At 44.5% G+C, this 22,030-nt stretch overlaps 1 protein-coding gene across 16 annotated transcripts in view; it reads right to left on the bottom strand.

Annotated features, from left to right (window-relative positions):
• The window catches only part of FER (FER tyrosine kinase), a 395,630-nt gene that overhangs the window by 273,823 nt on the left and 99,777 nt on the right, over positions 1-22,030 (bottom strand). For all 16 annotated transcript variants that reach the window (XR_006281516.1, XM_038401275.2, XM_043514883.1 and 13 more), the window contains one exon: positions 18,583-18,772. Coding sequence is in view for 15 of the 16 variants with exons in the window: in XM_038401275.2 (XP_038257203.1) it covers positions 18,583-18,772 (190 nt within the window). In the remaining variant the exon portion in view is untranslated. The remainder of the gene's footprint in view (positions 1-18,582; positions 18,773-22,030) is intronic.

The raw sequence follows: 22,030 nt of genomic DNA, 5'->3' as shown, positions 1-22,030 counted from the left end.
ATAATTACTTTTCTACATGTAAAGCTAAAATTCTGTAATCCCATTACACTCAGGGGAGGACAAAAATGGATTTAAGTAAGACTACTCAAATTTCATTTTGCCATGCAACCATCTGTAAACATGAAAAAGTTATCTAGCAATTTCCTTTTCCCATAAAACACTTGCATTGGAGACTAACAGACAACGAATACTTTATAAGTAATAAGCCAAAACAGCTCACAACATCAGAAAGTGGGAATATTTGATATGATGAAACAAAGGTATAGTTAGAGAACCTTCTGACAGTCAGTAAAGGCACAAGAAAGAAATATGGGCAAATTTTATAAACTTACAGGAAGATGTATAACTAACATAATCCATTCTTTGAAAAATCTCTCAGACAACACTACACAAAATACCAGGCACCTTTTAACAATGTCTTACAGAACTCTCTTTTTCCCCCCACCTTTAACATGATGATGGCAGAAACCACAAAACTAAAAGCTTTTGACCCATTCCTTTGATTAAGGATTGTGTTATATAGTGAGTTTCCAAGCAGGTACTTCAGATAAAACAAAATCATACAATTTTAGTAAGAAATAAAGTTGTTTGTGTACCATGTCATGCTGAAGTTCAAAAAGCAAGGACAAAAAAGCTTGCAGCTAAACATATTAAAGTTTACTCTATATGCAAAGACTTAAAATGCAAGGTGATAAAAAGTGATGTCCTTAAGACGACAACTAGTAAAACAAGTCCTCATAATGAATTTTTCAAGTTGAATAAATAGCTAAATTGAAAACATTTGGGCTGACCTGTTCTAAGATGAAGACAACAGATGTAAATGTGTTTATAACTGAAGAAATAATGATCTTCCTGAATGATTGACACAATAAATATGTCAAGTAATTTAAAGGTGACTGGCAGAGCTATAGCTAAAAGATAAAAGCACATTGATTACTCATCATCTGCATAACGTAAAGGAGTTTTATCATAGAAATCCTGTTAATTATTATGACAGATTATCCATTTATCTAAATAAATATTTTGTCTAATCTCTTTCCTCCTCCTTTAGATTGACTAAACATTATAGTCTCAATGCACAGGATATCTGAAGTGGTTTGGATTACATTAGATCAGAACAAACTGAAATGTTTTTACCAATACCTATTTTGGCAGTTTTGCTAATACTGAATAGACTTTTAACAGTGTTGGCAGTTTATGAAAAAACTGCATCTTTAAACCAGAGAGCCACCAAATACGATATAAAAATTAAACTCCACTTAAAATTTTTCATTTTACAAGTTCTTCAAACTTTCTAATCCGAGCAGGTAAATTTCCCTCCTGTGATGAGGTCTCACCCAATGCCTTTTATACCACCTAAACTTTGCAGATCCATGATGAGGAGGAAAGGCGGCTGCACAATACCTTCCACTCCCTCTGAGCACTAAGGAAAAAGAGCTCTTTGCTGACTCCAAGACAGACAGCACCTTGGAAAACAGATCGAGGACTAGCTATTTGATCTGCACTCAAAAAGCACGTTTGGGGTACATCAGGCAGCAGTTGCGACTCCAGAGTTGAAGACAGAATTGCAGCTATGAAAAGTTTATTGAACCCCTATGCCTGCCCCAAAACTTGAGGGAAGGAGCATGAATTCCATTTTAGTTTCCAACTTAAAGCCTATTTTCATGGTCTCTGTGGCTGAGCCTTGGTCTACACTAGGAGTTGAGGTCGAATTTAGCAGTGTTAAATCGATTTAACCCTGCACCGTCCACACGACGAAGCCCTTTTTTTCGACTTAAAGGGTTCTTAAAATCGATTTCCTTGCTCCACCTCTGACAAGGGGATTAGTGCTGAAATTGGCCTTGCTGGGTCGAATTTGGGGTACTGTGGACGCAATTAGATGGTACTGGCCTCCGGGAGCTATCCCAGAGTGCTCCATTGTGACCGCTCTGGACAGCGCTCTCAACTCAGATGCCCTGACCAGGTAGACAGAAAAAGGCCCGCGAACTTTTGAATTTGAATTTGAATTTGAGACTAAATTTCCTGTTTGGCCAGCATGGCAAGCTGCAGGTGACCATGCAGAGCTCATCAGCAGAGATGACCATGATGGAATCCCAGAATCACAAAAGAGCTCCAGCATGGACCGAATGGGAGGTACGGGATCTGATAGCTGAATAGGAAGAGGAATCCATGCTATCAGAACTATGTTCCAGTTTTCAAAATGCCAAAACATTTGTCAAAATCTCCCAGGGCATGAAGGACAGAGGCCATAACAGGGACCCGAAGCAGTGCCGCGTGAAACTTAAGGAGCTGAGGCAAGCCTACCAGAAAACCAGAGAGGCTAACGGCCACTCCGGGTCAGAGCCCCAAACATGCCATTTCTATGATGAGCTGCATGCCATTTTAGGGGGTTCAGCCACCACTACCCCAATTGTGTTGTTTGACTCCTTCAATGGAGATGGAGGCAACACGAAAGCAGGTTTTGGGGATGAGGAAGGTGATGATGAGGTTGTAGATAGCTCACAGCAAGCAAGCGGAGAAACCGGTTTTCCCGACAGCCAGGAACTGTTTCTCACCCTGGACCTGGAGCAAGTACCCCCCCAAACTCACCCAAGGCTGCCTCCCGGACCCGCAAGGCGGAGAAGGGACCTCTGGTGAGAGTGTACCTTTTAAAAAGCTATACAAGGCTTAAAAGCCAGCATGTTTAATGAGTAATTTGCCCTGGCATTTGTGGCTCTCCTGGACATACTTCCAAAGCCTTTGCAAAAGATTTCTGGGGAGGGCAACCTTATTCCATCCACCATGGTAGGACACTTTACCACTCCAGGCCAGTATCATGTACTCGGGAATCATTGTAGAACAAAGCATTGCAGTGTATGTTTGCTGGAGTTCAAACAACACCCATTCTTTATCTCTCTGTGTTATCCTCAGGAGAGTGCTATCATTCATGGTCACCTGATTGAAATAGGGTGCTTTTCTTAAGGGGATATTCAGAGGTGCCCATTCCCGTTGGGCTGTTTGCCTATGGCTGAACAGAAATGTTCCCCGCTGTTAGCCACGCGATGGGGGGAGGCAAAATGCGACCTTCTAACGAAAGCACATGTGCTATGTATGTAATGTTAACAGCCAGGTTTACCGTGAAAGAGCGTACCCATCGTTCTGTAAACTGTGTCTTTTTAAATACCACTGGCCCTTTTTTTCCTCTCCACTAGCTGCATGCGTTTCAAGGATCACAGGATCTTCTCCTTCCCAGAGGCTAGCAAAGATTAGAAGGTGAAAAAAACCCACTCGTGATGAAATGTTCTCTGAGCTCATGCTGTCCTTCCACACTGACAGAGCACAGACAAATGTGTGGAGGCAGACAATGTCAGAGTGCAGAAAAGCACAAAATGACCGGGAGGAGAGGTGGCGGGCTGAAGAGAGTAAGTGGGGGGCTGAAGAGAGAGCTGAAGCTGAAAGGTGACGGCATCGTGATGAGAGGAGGCAGGATTCAATGCTGAGGCTGCTGGAGGATCAAATTAATATGCTCCAGCTTATGGCTGAGCTGCAGGAAAGGCAGCAGGAGCACAGACCGCCGCTACAGCCCCTGTATAACCACCCTCCTCCCCAAGTTCCATAGCCTCCTCACACAGACACCCAAGAATGTGGTGGGGGAGCCTCCAGCCACCCAGTCACTCCACCCCAGAGGATTGCCCAAGTAACAGAAGACTGGCATTCAAAAGGTTTTAAAGTTTTAAACTTTTAAAGTGCTATGTGGCCTTTTCCTTCCCTCCTCCACCACTCCTCCTGGCCTACCTTGGTAGTTATCCCCCTATTTGTGTGATGAATTAATAAAGAATGCATGAATGTGAAGCAACAATGACTTTATTGCCTCTGCAAGTGGTGATCGAAGGGAGGAGGGGAGGATGATTAGCTTACATGGAAGTAGAGTGAACCAAGGGGCGGGGGGGGTTCATCAAGGAGAAACAAACTGAACTTTCACACTGTAGCCTGGCCAGTCATGCAACCGGTTTTCAAAGCTTCTCTGATGCGCACCGCGCCCTCCTGTTCTCTTCTAACCGCCCTGGTGTCTGGCTGCGCGTAACCAGCAGCCAGGCGATTTGCCTCAACCTCCCACCCCGCCATAAAGGTCTCCCCCTTACTCTCACAGATATTGTGGAGAGCACAACAAGCAGTAATAACAGTGAGAATATTCGTTTTGCTGAGGTCTGAGTCAGTAAACTGTCCCAGCGCGCTTTTAAACGTCCAAATGCACCATTCTGCACTTGCTCAGCCTGTAGTTGAACAGCTCCTGACTACTGTCCAGGGTGCCTGTGAATGGCTTCATGAACCATGGCATTAAGGGGTAGGCCGAGTCCCCAAAGATAACTATAGGCATTTCAACATCCCCAACAGTTATTTTCTGGTCTGGGAAGAAAATCTCTTCCTGCAATTTTTGAAACAGACCAGAGTTCCTGAAGATGCAGGCATCATGTACCTTTCCCTGCCATCCCACACTGATGTTGGTGAAACGTCCCTTGTGATCCACCAGTGCTTGCAGCACTATTGAAAAGTACCCTTTGCAGTTTATGTACTCGCCAGTTTGGTGCTCCGGTGCCAAGTTAGGGATATGGGTTCCGTCTATGGCCCCACCACAGTTAGGGAATCCCATTGCAGCAAAGCCATCCACTACGACTTGCACATTTCCCAGGGTCGCTACCCTTGATATCAGCAGATCTTTGATTGTGTTGGCTACTTGCATCACAGCAGCCCCCACAGTAGATTTGCCCACTCCAAATTGATTCCTGACTGACCGGTAGCTGTCTGGCACTGCAAGCTTCCACAGGGCTATTGCCACTTGTTTCTCAACTGTGAGGGCTGCTCTCATCTTGGTATTGTGCTTCAGGGCATGGGAAAGCAAGTCACAAAGTTTCATGAAAGTGCCCTTACGCATGCGAAAGTTTCACAGCCACTGGGAATCATCCCAGACCTGCAACATTATGTGGACCCACCAGTCTGTGTTTGTTTCCCGGGCCCACAATCAGCGTTCCACTGCATGAGCCTGCCCTATTAGCACCATGATGCCCACATTGCCAGGGCACGTGCTTTGAAAGAAGTCTGTGTCCATGTCCTCATCATTCTCGTCACCGCGCTGACGTCGCCTACTGGAGCAGTTTCGCTTTGCCAGGTTCTGGTGCTGCATATACACTGCTGGATAATTCGTGTCGTGTTTAATGTGCTCCTAATTGCCAAAGTGATCTGAGCGGACTCCATGCTTGCCCTGGTATGGCTTCTGCACAGAAAAAAGGCGCGGAATGATTGTCTGCTGTTGCCCTGACTGAGGGAGGGGCGACTGACGACATGGCTTACAGGGTTGGCTTACATGGAATTAAAATCAACAAAGCGGGTAGCTTTGCAAGAAACTGAATGACCCCCTCAAGGATAGAACTCAAAACCTCAAGGATAGAACTCAAAACTGGGTTTAGCAGGCCATCGATTTCATGGGGGGGGGGGGAGAAAATGAACAGAAAACAAATCTGGTCTATTCCTTGTTTTGAGCCACTTCATCTATCTTTATACATCTTGCTGGCAGCAGACTGTGCGGTACAACTGCTAGCCATTGTCATCTCCTGGGTGCTCAGCAGAAGATGGTGCAGTATGACTACTGGCCATTGTCTTCTGCTAGCTGCAGATTAAAAGACACTGCACTGCCAGTAGGACTCAATCGCCATGAGACGAAACAAGGGAAATGACCTGGCTGAGTCACTCCCATGTTTGCCCAGGCGCCCGCTTAAAAGAGTACCCAGGACTACGTCGACGACGGCTACCAGTCATACTGCACTGTCTGCTGCCAAAAGGCAACAAACTGCTGTTGTGTAGCAATGCAGTACCACATCTGCCAGCACCCAGGAGACATACGGTGATGGTTAGCTGAGTGGGCTCCATGCTTGCCGTGGTATGGCGTCTGCACAGGTAACTCAAGAAAAAAGGCGCAAAACGATTGCTTTCACGGAGGGAAGGAGGGAACGGGGGCCTGACTATATGTACCCAGAACCACCCGCAACAATGTTTTAGCCCCATCAGGCAATGGGATTTCTACCCAGAATTCAAATGGGCGGCAGAGACTGCGGGATAGCTACCCACAGTGCAACACTCCGGAAATCGACAGTTGCCTCGTTACTGTGGACACACTCTGCCGACTACATGCCCTTAGAGCATTTGTGTGGGGACACACACAATCGACTGTATAAAAACGCTTTCCACAAAAATGACTTCTATAAATTCGAACTAATTTCATTGTGTAGACATACCCTAAGATTCAGCAAATCACTTGAGTGTGAGCTTAAGCCTCTCTCTTTCAGCCAGCATGTCACCACATCATTTATCCTGTTGACTACAATGGGTCTTAAGCACAGATGGTAAGCATGTTAACTTGCTTTGCTGAATAAGGGCCTATGTGAGGAAATTTCATACATATCAAATGAGAAACCATTTCCAGGGTTTACCATTGTATTTTTCATACTGTTTGCTTGTATAGAATTTAATCTTCGAAGAAAAAATTTGTATTTTTATTACATAGATATGATGTATGCAAAACCTTAAACTCTAATTCTTGTTTTTGAATAGGAAGTCATCAAAATGGAGTCATAACAAAAGGTTACCATTAACTGTCACTGTGTTCTTGTTTCAGCAAAAAGACAAAAAGGAACATTACTTTAGTTTTGATTCAAAACATTAGGAGATAGTCAACATTGTGCGCTATGCAATCAACACACACATGCATGGAGTATTTACTCCCAGACATTCAAAGCAGATAAGGACATTTTAACAACTTCCCCGCCATTCCAATTGGTAACTAAGCTTTGGAAACTGAAGGGAGGGGACAGTGGTGTCACTCTCCAGTCCAGTCTTCCATCACTCACTTCCAGTGATTCCTTAATAGACTTCATTCCCTAATTTACGTGGGTTACATTATATGAAAGAAATAAGACCATTTGAAAGATCAAGCTATACTCCTTTTGGAACACTGTTGGTATTTTGGTCCTTCCCATTCTCCCCTCCCTCATTTCTTTGTTGTTTTTTTCCATCATTCGTTGTTATGTTGTATCTAATTTACATGTAAGCCTCTTTTGACAGACACACATCTGATCATTTGTAAAATACCACTTAGATCTTTGGTGCTGTGTAAATAATAAAAAATAGTAATAGAAGGAAGAGACAACTCTGGCAGGCTATAAAGGAGGAATGGAGAGGAAGAAGGGAGGGGAGTTGGTACTCAGAATAAAGAAAACAACTCGCTATGTCATATGTCATTTTCCTGTGCTGCTGCCATACTTGGAAGAGTCAAAGAAATTTTGAAGCTCAACATTAAAAAAAATTCACATCCAGCTTCCTATGTGTGCAAAACCCAATCCATAAAAGCAAATGTAAGTGCCAATACCCTTGGTAAACAAACATTATGCATAACGATATGGCCTTATTGTTCTGTGGTGCAGCTGCGTACATTTGAGGAAAGAGAGGCACACAACAAACTGGTTAAGTGGAGAACTTATTACAGATGGGACACTGATAACAACATACCCATACCAATCAAATATAATCATCATTCTTAACTCTATGCGATTTTCCAATATTTGGTGGAGTGGGATTTTTTCTTTATTGGGAGACAAGTTATCTTATTTTACTTATGCACATATAAATTACACTGTGGATTCTCTGGTAGAATGTAAAGAGTTTATTTGAAATGTAAAGAGCATGTAAAAGTTTAGCAAACACATTGCAAAAGAATGGGTGTTTGTGAATAGATGTTTCAAAGAGAGAGATCTGAGATTGAAGTCCATTATTTTAAACTTGTTCTTCAATGATGTGATATGCTGTAGTGATTTTAATATTTTTATGCTAATTTCAGATCTATGCCTTTTACCATACCTCACCAACTCAGCTGAAGAAACCAAGGCTGATTACTGAAGGTTACTCAGTAGAATGTAGCTTATTATTCAAATAATCTATTTAATTTATTACAAACGGAAAAAACCCCAATTACCTACCTTTCCTAACTGCTGTTCTTCAACATGCGTTGCTCATGTCCATTCCATTCTAGGTGTGCGCACGCCCATATGCACAGTTGTCAGAGATTTTTGACTTAGCAGTATCCGTAGCGTCGGCTGTGACAACCTCTGAAGTGCCGTGCAGTGGCTGGCGGTGTATGAGCCACCGCCAGCCCTAGGCCCTCTCACTTCCTTCTTGCCAGCAACTCTGACAAAAGGGTAGGAGGGTGGGTAATGGAATGGACATGAGCAACACATCTCAAAGAATAAGTTATGAAAGGTAGGTAACCATTTTTCTTCAAGTGCTTGCTCACGTCAATTCCATTCTAGGTGTCTCACAAGCAGTATCCAGGAGGTGGGCTAGGAGTTCACAGTTGGGTGGCGTGCAGCACTACTCTACCGAAGCTAATGTCATCTCAGGCTTGCTGAGACGTGAACATGTGAACAGATGACTAGGTAGCGGCTCTACAGAAATCTTGAATTGGCACATGGGCCAGGAAGGCTGCCGAGGTGGCTTCCGCCCTAGTCGAGTGGGCAGTTACAATCACAAGTGAAGACAATTTCACCTGCTCATTGGAAAACCAGATATAGGGCGGCAATCCATGATGAAATCCTCTGGATGGACACCGGTTTATCTTTTATTCTGTCCGCCACCGAGACGAATAGCTATGTTGACTTACTGAATGACTTGGTCCTTCCAATGTAAAAGGCTAGCACTCTCCTGACGTCCAGAGAGTGCAATCTAAGCTCCTCCTCAGACTGATGAGGGTTTGGGAAGACGACAAGCAAGTATATGTCCTGGCTCATGTGCAACAACCTTGGGCAAGAAGGCTGGGTGCAGTCATACCTGGACCTTGTCCTTGAAGAACAATGTATAAGGTGGCTCCGAGGTAAGTGCCCTAATCTCAGAGATCCTATGGGCAGATTTTATCACCACCAGGAAGGACACCTTCCAGGAGAATAGAAGCAGGTAACAGGAAGCCCATGGCTTGAAGGGGGCCCCCATAAGCCATGCCAGCACTATATTCAGGTCCCAAGGAGGGACCATCATGTCACGGGCGAAGACCGAACTACCCTGGAATCGTGGGTGAAAGACTGATATAGCACCCAAGTAGACCTTAAGTGATAAAAGGGACAAGCCCTGGAGCCGGAGATGCAGAAGGTAGTCCACGATTGACTGCAGCGAGGCCTGTACAGGCCTAATACCCTCGTCCAAGACCCAGCATATGAACGGTCTCCATTTGGCCAGGTAGGTGGCCCAAATAGAGGTGCTTCCTGCTGTCTAACAGGACCTGTTGGACATAGGTCAAGCACTCCTCCTCATCTGCATTTAACCATGCAGCAGCCAAGCGGTAAGGTGCAGCGCTGCCAGGTTCGGGTGCAGGAGACTGCTGTGGTTCTGGGACAGCAGATCCATCCAGAGAGGCAGCTGCAGTGCGGACACCACCAAGAGGTCCACAAATGTTGGCGAGGCCAAACCAGGGCTATCAGGATTACTTTTGCCCTCTCCTGTTTGATCTTTACGAGGATGCTGTGGATTAATGGCACTGGTGGGAAGGCGTACATCAGAGCCCCAACGGGACTAAGAAAGCGTCTGACAGGGAGCCTCTGTCAAGCCCCCAAATTGAACAGAACACGTCGCATTTCCTTTTCTAATGGGTCACGAACAAGTCCACTTGGGTAATTCCCCACTTTTGGCAGATCACTCTGACCACCTTGGCAAGATGACCATTTGTGGCAAGATGAGAAGGTACTGCTGAGGCGATCTGCTAGTACGTTCCAGGTCCCTGGAAGGTGTGTGGCCACAAGATGAATGGCATGCTGCACAAAGACGATCCAGAACCAGAGAGCTTCCTGGCAAAGGGCTGACAACCTGGCCCCGCCTTGCTTGTTCAGATAAAACCTTGCAAGGGTGCTGTCCACCTGGACTTGTACCACCCTGCCCTCCAGGTGGGACCAGAAAGCCAGGCAGACCATGCGAACAGCTTTGAGCTCCCTGACATTTATGTGGAGGGAGCGATCATCCCATGACCAGCAGCCTTGTGTGCTGAAGTCACCCAGATGGGTTTCCTAGCCCAGGTCCGAGGCATCAGAAACCAACGTCAGTGATGGGGACGGGGCCACAAAGGGAACTCCCTCCAACACTGAACTGGGGTTCAACCACCATTAAAGTGATGACCAGATTGAGTCTGGTACTTTGACTACCAGATCAAGATCATGCCTCGTGGGGATGTAGAACGATGCCAGCCACGCTTGCAGAGGCTGAAAATGAAGCCGGACATGATGGACCACGTAAGTGCAAACTGCCATGTGGCCTAATAACCTCAGGCAGGTGCAGGCGGTAATGAGCGGGTGGCCCTGTACATGAGCCATCAAGTCCGACATGGCTTGAAAACAGGTCTCCGAAAGGAAGGCTCTGGCCCATGTAGTAGACGACAGCCCCTAGGATTTCTACTTATTGCACTGGTATAAGGGTTGATTTCTTTTTGTTTACTAACAGGCCCAGGTTGAGACAGGCGGAGTGTACCAGATGGAGATTCCTCTGTACTAGATCCCACGATCTGTCCTTGATGAGCCAATCATCGAGAAAAGGATAGACCTGGACCCCTCAATGTCTCAGATAAGCAGCTCCCAAGGCCATGCATTTTGTGAATACCCACGGGGCCAACGAGAGACCAAAGGGTAGCACCATAAATTGGAAGTGGTGCTAGCCCACCACAAAACTGAGGAACGGTCTGTGTCTGTGAAAGATGGAAATATGAAAATAAGCATCCTTGAGTTTGAGAGCGGCATACCAGTCTCCCAGATCCAGGGAGGAAATGACGGAGGCCAGAGAGACCATGAGTAACTTCAACTTCTTGAGATACACCAGACCCTCGCCAGAACGCACGTCTATATAACGCTAATTCGGCTGTAACGTGGTCACGGCCGTGGATCCCAAATTTAAGTACTGTACAGTACAATTTCTTTTTTAGTATAAATGCGATAAAACAAATCGCTGAGCGCTCTCCTGTCAACTCTAATACTCCATCAGCATGAGGACCGGAAGCACAGTCAACAGGAAAGTGTCAGCTATTCACGTAGCTGAAGTTGCGTATCTTAGATCGACCCCGTGCAGTAGTGTAGACAAGCCCTAAGACAATTGCTGTAGGCCTAGAATGCCATACAAATGTAATGTAATAAAAATTTACAGGCATAGCATTTATCTTTAGAAAGATGTCAAAAATGTCAGGCAAAAAGAAAGCTTATTTGGTGCAGGAGAAATTGGACACTATCAATGACTTAGAAATGGTGAAACCCAGGCAAAGATTAGCCACAATATTGGCATTAATGAGTCCACCTTTCGTGGACGGCTAAAGAATGCTGACAAGCTCGGAATTACATTCATACCCTGGATGAAAAACATGGCCTTCAAAGAAAACGAGCCTGTTTAGTGAATGATGCCGATCTTGATCCTGTGGTGTACATGTGGTTTGTGCAAGAACAGCAGAAAGGCATTCCAATCTGTGGTCCTCTTATAGCCATGCAAGCAGAAAAATTTGACCGGGAACTTAATGGCGAATTCAGCTATTTTAAAGCGAGTTCGGGTTTGCTATGGCAATTTCAGAAAAGACACGGAATCTCTCAGATTGCAGTTTTGTGAGAAAAACGTTCTGCTGACGACAATGACAATAAAACCCTGCTTGTCAGAACAAATGAACCTAAGAAAGAAGGATATAAACGGGCAAAAGATCACTTTATCGTTTTGTGTGAATGCAACAGGCAAGCATAAATTAAAACCATTGTACATTGGAAAGTCTCACATGCCTCGGTGCTTTAAATGTGAATTGCCAACCGTTTTCGTACAAGAAGTCCAAAAATTCCTGGATGACGAGAGATTTTTGAATGATTCTTCACCAAATTTGTCCCTTCTGTGCGACAGCATTTGCAGGCAAAATACTTAGAAGAAAAGGCTGTTCTTTTGCTAGACAACTGTCCAACGCATCCTCCAGCCGAATGACTCAGAACCCGTGATGATAAAATATGGGTTGAATATTTACCTAAAAACACAACTTCCAAAATCCAGCAGCTTGATGAAGGTGTTACCACCATTTTTTAGCAGCACTATCAATGGAACTTGGTATGACAAATGACAGAAAGCGAGTTGTCTGTCACCGATTTTCTGAAGAAGCCGACTATAAAACAACTTTTTACATTGGCGGCAATTCCTGGAATTTATTACGCGCGGAAACGATAAACCGCTGTTGGATGGTGGGACAGAGTCATTTGGCCACCCGCTCCTGGAAGAAAATGAAGAACGCAGATCACAGTCTGACAAGGAATTCAACTTTGAGGGATTTACAGAGGAGGAAGTTGGAAGAACAGACATGGAGTGGATGAAGGAGCTGTGCCAGCAACTGTCCGGGCTCCGTATTACTTTTCTGCCACAAAATATCGAGTCCTGGATAAGAGGCAACGATGAAGCAGAAGAACTTTGTCCCGTTGCTGAAAGTTTAACAGATGACCAAATTCTTCAGGCAGTACAACCAAACATTCCAGGAGCTGAAGAATTGGTCTTCGCCATGGAAGAAAAAGAGGAAGATGAAGTGGACGTCATCTGCGACCATAGCCGGCTTAGAGACTACTTTGAGATGGTTTTAGACGCAAGACGTTGAGCCTATAAAAGTTATGCAGCTACATAGTCTTTTACAGTTTGCTAAGCGGAAGCAGCACAGCAGCAAAAAGCAACTCACCGACTTTTTTAAGAAAAACTAGACTAGCTTATTGTAACATCTACTTTACATCTCTAATAAAGCAACTCTTTTTTCTTGTTTATTGTTTCCTTTAAGTAGAAATTTATTTTCTAAGGTTTTCTATACTTCAGAGATGTGACATTTACAGTATACAGCAATTTCACTTTAACGCGGTCCCTGCTATAACACGGTACTTGGCATGGATCCCAAATCCCGCTTTCTAGCGAGGGTCCGGTGTATTTGTTGAGTTGCTGCAGGTCCAGAATGGGTCTTAGGCCCCCTTTTGCTGTCAGGATTAGAAAGTAACAGGAAAAGAACCCTTTTCCACCTCTTTTCCCGAGGAACTTCCTCCACCATCCCCAGCTGCAGAAGGTTTTTGACCTCATGAATGAGGAGTTTCTCATGAGAAGGGTCCCTGAAGAGGGACAGGGAACAGGAATGGGAGGGAAGGTATAGCCAAAAATTGCAGGGTGTAGCCCAGATCTATTATTCCTAAAATAAGGGGCAGTCTGATGTGACTCGCAACCAGGCCGGTTGGAAGAGAGGTAAACAGTCAAGAAAAGGGTAAGGTGGATCCATATTAATTGGGGTGTTGCTCTTGAGTGCACCATCAAAACAAGCACTTCTGGCCCCCCAGGTGTTTTGCAAGGCCAGGCTGAGCTAGTGAGCAGGAGGTGGACGGACAGCGACGACTGAAACTTGTGTTTCTGTCCCTTTTCCTAGTGGAGCCCTGCTAAGATGGCCAAGGCCTGGGAGGTGGGGGAAACCTGAATTGTTTCCTCACCAACTGTGGCATATGCATACCCAGCAAACAGAGGGTGGCCAGTGGGGCTTTAAGCCCATGCAGCCTCACATTAGTCTGTTCTACAAAGAGTTCACTCCCATCAGATGGGAGGTCCTGGATGGAGAACTGCATCTCCTGGGACAGGCCCGCGTTTGAAGTCATGAATTGCACCTCAATCATGGCCAATGCGACCACCTTGGCTGCTGAGTCAACTGCATCCCAGGCCATCTGGAGGGAACATCTGGCCGCCCTCCTCTATTAGAGCTACAAACTCTCGGGACAAATCCTGGAGCAGAGAATCCTTAAGTTTCCTAAGGGAGTCACGCAAACTAAAGTTATATCTCCCCGCTAGCACCTGGTGGTTTGCCACCCTGAATTCAAGGCTGGCCGTTGAATAAATCTTCCTCCCCAAAAGGTTCAGCCTTTTGACTTATTTATTTTTCGGGGTAGAACTGATTTGCCTCTGACTGTCCTTCTCGTTGGCCGCAGAGACAACCAGCGAACCTGGGGGCAGATGGGTATATAAGTATTCAAACCCCTTGGCCAGGACAAAATACTTCTTTTTGGCCTTTCTGGAGGTGGGAGGGATGGAGGTCAGAATTTGACACAAGGCTTTAGCTATTTTTAGGACACTCATGTACTGGCAGCGCAACTTGAGAGGGGACTGCTGCAGAGAGCACATCAAACAAGGTGTTCAACTGCTCAGTCATCTCCACCTCCAAGCTCAAGTTCATGACCACCCTTCGGAACAGAGCTTGATGCTCTTTGAAACTGTCAAGTGGATTAGCGTGAGATGGTCCAGCCACTGCCTCATCACGTGACGAAGAGGACGAATGAACCACCTGGAGCATCATTCCCCATGGAGAAAGGGATTTTAGGGATGGGTATTCACGCCTCTGCCCCAGTGTCCTATTCCGCTCCGAGCACCAAGCCCAGTGCCATAGGCTGTTTTTCCGAAGTGGCCACTGAAGAGTGGTGAGAGAAGGGCATCAGCAACTGGCATGCCCAACGCATTCCAGAAAGGCCACTGAGTAGGCCACTGATCCAGCTGCCAGGTTGGCATCATGAAGGCTGATGCAGTCTCTGATGCCCACGCGGGCCGCTACTGCCTCAGTAAGGAGCTGAACTCCTGATCTGATCTGGAGGAATCCCCTTCCGAAGACCATGGAGGGGCCATTGATGCCAGAGTTTGATGTCTAACTGTCGCCGTAGGTAAGCAGTGCATAGGAACGTATTCCTGGGGATCAGTGCCGGGAACAGGAAGATTGGTACTGCCCCAGAGATCTGGGAGACGGGGATCTGCGCCATGGAGTCGGTGTATGGGAGGTCGATTGGTGCCAGATGTACAGTGTCCAACATCTCCCTCTGAGCGACTCCTGTCCAGTTGATGGAGATCGCAAATGCGGTGCCAGCCATCCAGAGCCCTCCACTGCGGAGACAGGGAACTCTGCCTCAGCTCCAAGGACTGATGGCGTTCACTAGCCCTCTAGGGGGCTCTTACAGTTGGCTTGCCCCCGTAGGAAGCCTTCACAGGATCCAATATCATGGAGGCTCCATGGCAGCCCATTAGTGAGTCTTTGTCCTCTGCCACTCCTGGGAGTCAGCAGAGATCTCTGGGGACCTAGTGGGTCCAATCAGAGAGGCACCCTATTCGACTCCAGTTTGGGTGGCAGCCCGAACTAGGTCTTTTTCTTGATGTCCCTTCACCTTTTTTGCTCGGTACCAGGGAGTCCTGTTTTTTTGACCTGTTCTTGGGCTCTGGCAAGGAGAAGCAGTGCCGGGCCAATCCCAGTGCCGGGGGTGCACTACAAACTAAGGACTACATACTGTGCAGCCTCCAAAAGGAGGGCCCTCAAACAAATATCACAATCCTTCTGGATTCTTGGACCAAAGTTTTTACAAATCTGACACTTGACCTTCACATGCAATTCCCCCAAGCACTTCAGGCAGCTGTGATGGGGGTCACTCACAGGCAGAGGCCTGTTGCAGGCAGAACAGGGGTTAAAACACAGAGACCGGGGCATGCCCCACCTGGGGCAAAGTCCCCGCTGGGACTAACTCCCTAACTACACTACTTAACTACTACTTATTAAGTAACTGTAAACCAACTATTTACAGGGCACTGAGAAACAAAGTACAGGAAGAACCGCTATCCACTTGCTAGGCAAGGGGAAGGCGCACCAACCAACCATAACAGGTGGTAAGAAGCAACTGAGAAGATGTAGGGCGGCGGTGCCTGATATGCCAACACATGACCACGGCACTCCAGAGGGTGCCAGAGCCGATCCTATGGATACCACAAAGGCAAAAACCTCTGACAACTGTGCATATGGGCACGCACACACCTAGAATGGAACCGACATGAGTAAGCACTCAAAGAAGAATGTTCATTACAAAAAATGTAATCAAATATTTGGATGAGACTCCATGTTGCGTGGCTAGAAAAAGAGAGAGATTTGCACAGGCTAGGAGGGAGAGAAGGGGATGAGGGACAAAATAGTTCCAAATACAGAAAAAAAGTCTTCTGAAGCCTCGGACTGACTACACAGCACCAGTTTTTATAAATTCTTTAGTATCACTGCCTGATTAGAACATTAAGAAAATCTCTTCCAGCCTTGACTTCTGAAGTTAATTCTTCCAAAGCCCACATATAGCACAAACTTAATAGTGTTTACAATAGCATTTTATTTTGGATATTTTACTGAAATTAATTTTGTTCAAAAACATTAGCTAGTGTAATTTCTATTTCTTTATATCTGCAGTCATTTAGTGGGTGAAGTGGGGCTTCTGCGTGAGATCATTAGAAAGCCTAGAAACTAAGGGCTTGTCTACACTACCGCTTACTTTCATATAATTTACATTGCTCAGGGGTGTGAATAATCCATATCCCTGAGCGACAGAAATTACACCAACCTAAGCACCGGTGTAGACAGCACTATGTCAGTGGGAGAGCTTCTCCTGCTGACATAACTACCACCTCTCATGGAGATGGAGTTATTATGGCGACGGGAGAGCTCTCTCCAGTTGGCCTAGAGCATCTTCACCGGATGTGCTACAACAGCGCAGCTGAGCTACCATAGCATTTCTAGTGTAAACTAGCACTAAGCCTTCCAATTATGCCAAGTTCCTGCTAACAGTCCAAGTGGTTCCAGATACATAAACACACACACGTCATCTGATCATTTAAAAAAAGTTGGATGGTTTATTTCAGACCTTTCCAGAGGTCCGAAGCCATAACCCAATTTTTAAGTATCTTGTCTGCTAGTAGCTAATATTCAAATTGCTATAATGATGCGTGTGCAGCCAAGAAGAAAAGTGAAGGGCAGTGTGTGCGCTCATATAAGCATGTACAAAATTAGAGTGTAAGGCAGAGTCACACTCACCTCTGATGCCCCAGAAACTGCTCAGACCCACTTTCATCTTGCATGCTGGCTGTATTTTATTCTAAAACCTGTCCACTAACAGTAGTACAGTGCAACACCATAGTTTTAACCTCTACTTCTTTCAGCCTGCATTAACTAGGGCCCTAGGAGGAAAGGCAGTCTCCCTCTCCCTAGGAAGCTCCTTCATTTCAGGCTCAGCTAGCCCTGTCCTCCTCTCTCTCAAACATTTCCTTAAGGCTTTTTTATCAGGATGGTGAGCTGAGGGCTAATTAGTTTCTTACTCCCCACTCTCTCCTTCTGATTAGCTAATGATTCAATCAGCCATTATCAGGGGTTGGGAGACACTAATTGAGGTTATGTTGATCAGAGTGTTGACCCACAGCACTCGGTCAGATCTCAGCACTCGGTCACAAATAGAGACAGATTCAGAGAGTATTTTGAAAGTGGCAGCACAAAAGCTGACCTATACCATATAGAAGGAACACAGGACACTGACTTTAAAAAAAAATGTAGTTATGATTTCTAATATTTTTGTTGATTAGCCTGAGATAAAATAGGAAATTTCAGCTTTGCCAACACAGCAAATTATAATATAAATGGTGGGGAAGTCTAAAAACTGAGAACTAAGCTGTAATTTAATGAACATCTTACCTAAACAAATCATTTTTGATGAGAGTTTTTAATTTTAACATTAAGATTTGGAGCAGACAGTTTTATATACATCTGCCTAAAATCCTCTTGAGTTTCATGAACATAAACCAAATAATAAAGTTTGTCCAAAGGTCACTGAGGGTAGGGTTTCTACAAACTCCAAAATCCAAGACAACTCACTAGTTTCATAATGAAGCTAGAACATTTAACCGTATTTTCTTACACACACACCCCCACACACCCTCTTGTGCCAAAGAAATCTAGAAACATCCTGGCTTGTTGCCATTTTCTTACATGGTTGGGCATGCAAATCTCTCTCCTCCAACACTACTGAAGCAGTTAGTTCGTTTACCACATCTTCCTGACTTTACAGGTAGCTGACAAGGAAAGGCTAAGAATACTTGCCTCCCCAACATAAACAGGATCTCTTCAGCATAGAGCTCTGTAAGAACTCCTGCTTGTCTAACTGCTGTAATGACCCTCTTCCAGCATATGAAGCAATACCCAAGAATACACTACTAGAGCAGTCTATTATTTTGACCAACAGCCCAACAAAATACAACTTACAATGATTTATTATTCTCAAAAGTCACATTATACGTGTACAGATATTTGCAGTTCTTCATTACTGACTAATGGGAATTCCCTAAAACAGTGATACATCTGCTACGTTTCTGCTCCGGAATGATTTTATGGGCAGTAATTGCAATAGGACAAGCAATTGTATTTACAGTCCCCTACTTGCTGTTAAGTGGAAAGACAGTCCACCCTCTCCCCTGAACATATTCTCTGAATATGAGGCAAAGGTAGTTTTCACCATCCCCTGAAAAGTTCACAGATGGAGAAAGACCCAGCCAATCAATAGAGTTGGTTGGTCCCTCTGGATGGTACTATGACTCCCTCTTAGTTGGCTGCCTGCAACTATACGATGTTCTTTGCTAAGCAGTCAGGCCTCTGACCCCAAAGATGAGCAATTCAATAGCATGAGTGGCTGCATGGTTCAGTGGTATAAGCACGGGACTTACCATAGAAGTGACTGATCTGTCATCTTCTTCATAATTTACTACTGGAGGTGGCTCTTTCCCATCATTCTCCTGAACTTTTTGTTCTAGAAGTTCTTTCTGGGCTGAAAATTTTGCTTCAGTGCATCTTAATTGCTGAACTGTTTGCTTGAGTTCCTCCAGTGCTTGCTTCTGGCTCAGCAAAAGCACAATGCTGAAGAGAAAAAGGACAAGCACAAATTATTTTAAAATGAGTTTTTCTTATCAAAACAATATTGGGGAAAACATTTTTGTAATTGGTAATTTGGTTTCCCTTTTCTACCTTTCCCACCCACTTATCTCAAATGGAGGGTACCCAAGTTACCTCTTCTGTGAAAAAGAGGAAGAGGAAGAGTTAACTTGCGTTAACTGTTCTATGTCCTTCAATGCATGAACAAGTCAAATATCAGAAAGCTTTCAAAACCAAGAGGAGAATAAAAACAAAGTGAAGCAAGCTTATATGTTGTCACCTCCCCTTCTTTCTCAAAGGAACTACACAACTAGTAAAAACAGTTTTCTTTAAACTTTTCCATTAGTAAAATGGAATTGAGGAAATGCCTGTTCTTTTTTCATCCTTTAAAATTCACCAAATCAAGTACAGTATTTCTAGTCTTGAGCAGCATACAGAGGAAAAAAAGGCATACTCAGTTATGGAAATCCTAGAATGTGCATTCTAAATTTAGGCAAGTACCAAAGATTTTATTATCCCTTTTTCTGAAACTTCTTCATTTTGTGTGAGCTGGGCTCGGGTGACACACAGACATATGCACGTGGGAGAAGGAAAATCCTGAGGGACGGATGTTTTGGTTTTGTATTTAAGATTTTAAGATCCTTGGATAGAGATTTTAATCTATGTTTCTACAGTATTTAGTATGTAATTAATAAATAATAAAACCCCCACATATTATAAGAAAAGAGGTGAAAACACAATTTAAAGCCGTGTAGATAAAATAAAACTATTTTAACTCTTCAGACATCCTGTTAAGAGCCTGTGATTAAAATAAAAAAAATAGTAAGAAGGATTCACCCAGGTTCACTAGAAATGCAAGAATCTCATTAGCTAACTGTGTGGAATTTAGCTAACTGGAAATTATCTAATTAGCATAGTGAAAAATAACGGAAAAGGCAAACTTCTAAAGCTTTTGATATTTTTTCCAATAGTATTTAATGCATTAAGAAGATGACTGCCTTCAGCCCTCTCAGAGCTCATACTAACTTATGTGCTCATTGTTTTATTCATTAAGATATTATTATTTAAGCTATTATGCACCAGTTCACTGTTATTGGAAAGTGATGGTATCGACCTGTCATTGGATCAATTAAATCTTGACTGAGGGTGGAAACAATCGGGTGGGGGGGGGTAAAAGAAACTAATTACAACCCCAATTCTATTCATCAGTTCTTACAACTTCAGTTTCAAGGTAGAGGCTAGAAGCTAGATAATTAGAGCTGGAAAAAGGTTGATCATAGAATCATAGAAGATTAGGGTTGGAAGAAACCTCAGGAAGTCATCTAGTCCAATCCCCTCCTCAAAGCAGGACCAACACCAACTAAATCATCCCAGTCAGGGCTTTGTCAATTGAGGCCTGAAAAACCGCTAAGGATGGAGATTCCACCACATCCCTAAGTAACCCATTCCAGTGCTTCACCACCCTCCTAGTGAAATACTGTTTCCTAATATCCAACCTAGACCTTCCCCACTCAACTTGAGACCATTGCTCCTTGTTCTGTCATCTGCCACCACTGAGAACAGTTGAGCTCCATCCTCCTTGGAACCCCCCTTCAGGTAGTTGAAGGCTGCTATCAAATCCACTCTCACTCTTCCCTTCTACAGACTAAACAATCCCAGTTCCCTCAGCCTCTCTTTGTAAGTCATGTGCCCCAGCCCCTGATCATTTTCCTTGCCCTCCGCTGGACTCTCTCCAATTTGTCCACATCCTTTCTGTAGTGGGGGGCAAAAAACTGGATGCAATACTCCAGATGTGGTCTTACCAGTGCCGAATAGAGGGGATCAATCACTTTGATCTGCTGGCAATGCTCTTACTAATGCAGCCTAATATGCTGTTAGCCTTCTTGGCAACAAGGGCACACTGCTGACTCATATCCAGCTTCTCATCCACTGCAGTCCTGTAACCACTGTAATGTAAGCTGATGACTCCATTCAGCGTAACACACAAAAACTGTGTTTTTTATAACGCAGAGAGGTTCAGCAGCCAGGTCATATAACTGGGTCACCCATGTCACACAGGTAATGGCCACGAAAAAGGCTACCTTTACAAACAGATGTAACAAACAAGTGGTGGCCATCAGCTTCAAACATGGACCCATGAGTGTAGACTGTGACACTCTATACTTTGTGGGAGCATTCTGTAACCTCCATATTCCCCATTTATATATAATTGAGATATTGCATATAAAACAGGCCATGTGAGATATCAGGGGAAAGATTATGATCTGCTGAAAGTCACTGTTTTATCAAAATATGTATATCATGAATGCATATGAAGTTATGAGAATTGTGTTGTATGGTGTCACTAAAATATGCTGTGGGTTTGGGAAGCGCCCAGATACTAGCTCTCCAGAGACAATGCCAAGGAAAATAACTAAGGGCTGGGCAGGTATCAAACAACTCATCAACAGCCACTGTTCAGCAAGGAAGCTACAATTCAATGACTCACCTGCATAAGGCCACACCAGGGAAATTACTCAACCTTGCCTGGAGACTCAGCAATGCCCAACAGACATGCCTGGACTTGTCTTCTCCAAGCATATGGGGCTGAGGGTATAAAACAGAACTCAGAGGTTCCATGCTTAGCCTTTTCTCCTGTCCCTACCTGTGCTGCAAGCAACAGACACACTCAGAAAAAGACTGAAGACTCCAACAGGAGACTGGCCCAAGGGTGAAACCTGTGTACTATGAACTGCAATATCCAGTGGGGTGAGAAAAACTGCTTAATCTAGATGTTGCCCAGTCTAATAGAGTTGAGACTTTAGACTGCGTGCTTATATTTTATTTTATTTTGCTAATCAGTCTGATTTTTTGCCTATCGCTTATAAACACTTAAAATCTATCTTTTGTAGTCAACAGATTTGTTTAACTGTTTATCTTTACCAGTGAGTCTACCTGAAGTGTGTGGTAAATCTGCTCAGGTTTGCAAAGGCTGGTGTATATCCACTTTCCCTTGATGAAGTGGTGAACCAATTAATCAATATGCACTGCTCATCCTGAACAGAGCAAGACGGTATATTCCTGAGGTACAAGGCTGGGAGTTGGAGGGATTTGGCTGGTGCCTTTCTCTGTGTGATTCATGAGTGGCTCTGAGAGCATTCATGCAATCCAGCTGGGTGTGGGGCTCCACATACAGTTATGTTGAGTGATAACAGCACCTGGAAGGGTTTGCTGCTTGTCACGAGCAAAGCATTGTGAGAGACA

This window comes from Dermochelys coriacea, chromosome 5 (assembly GCF_009764565.3).
Source record: "Dermochelys coriacea isolate rDerCor1 chromosome 5, rDerCor1.pri.v4, whole genome shotgun sequence".
Classification (NCBI taxonomy): domain Eukaryota; kingdom Metazoa; phylum Chordata; order Testudines; family Dermochelyidae; genus Dermochelys; species Dermochelys coriacea.
The sequence above is the reverse complement of the archived record's forward strand: the minus strand, read 5'-3'. Positions and strand labels throughout refer to the sequence as shown.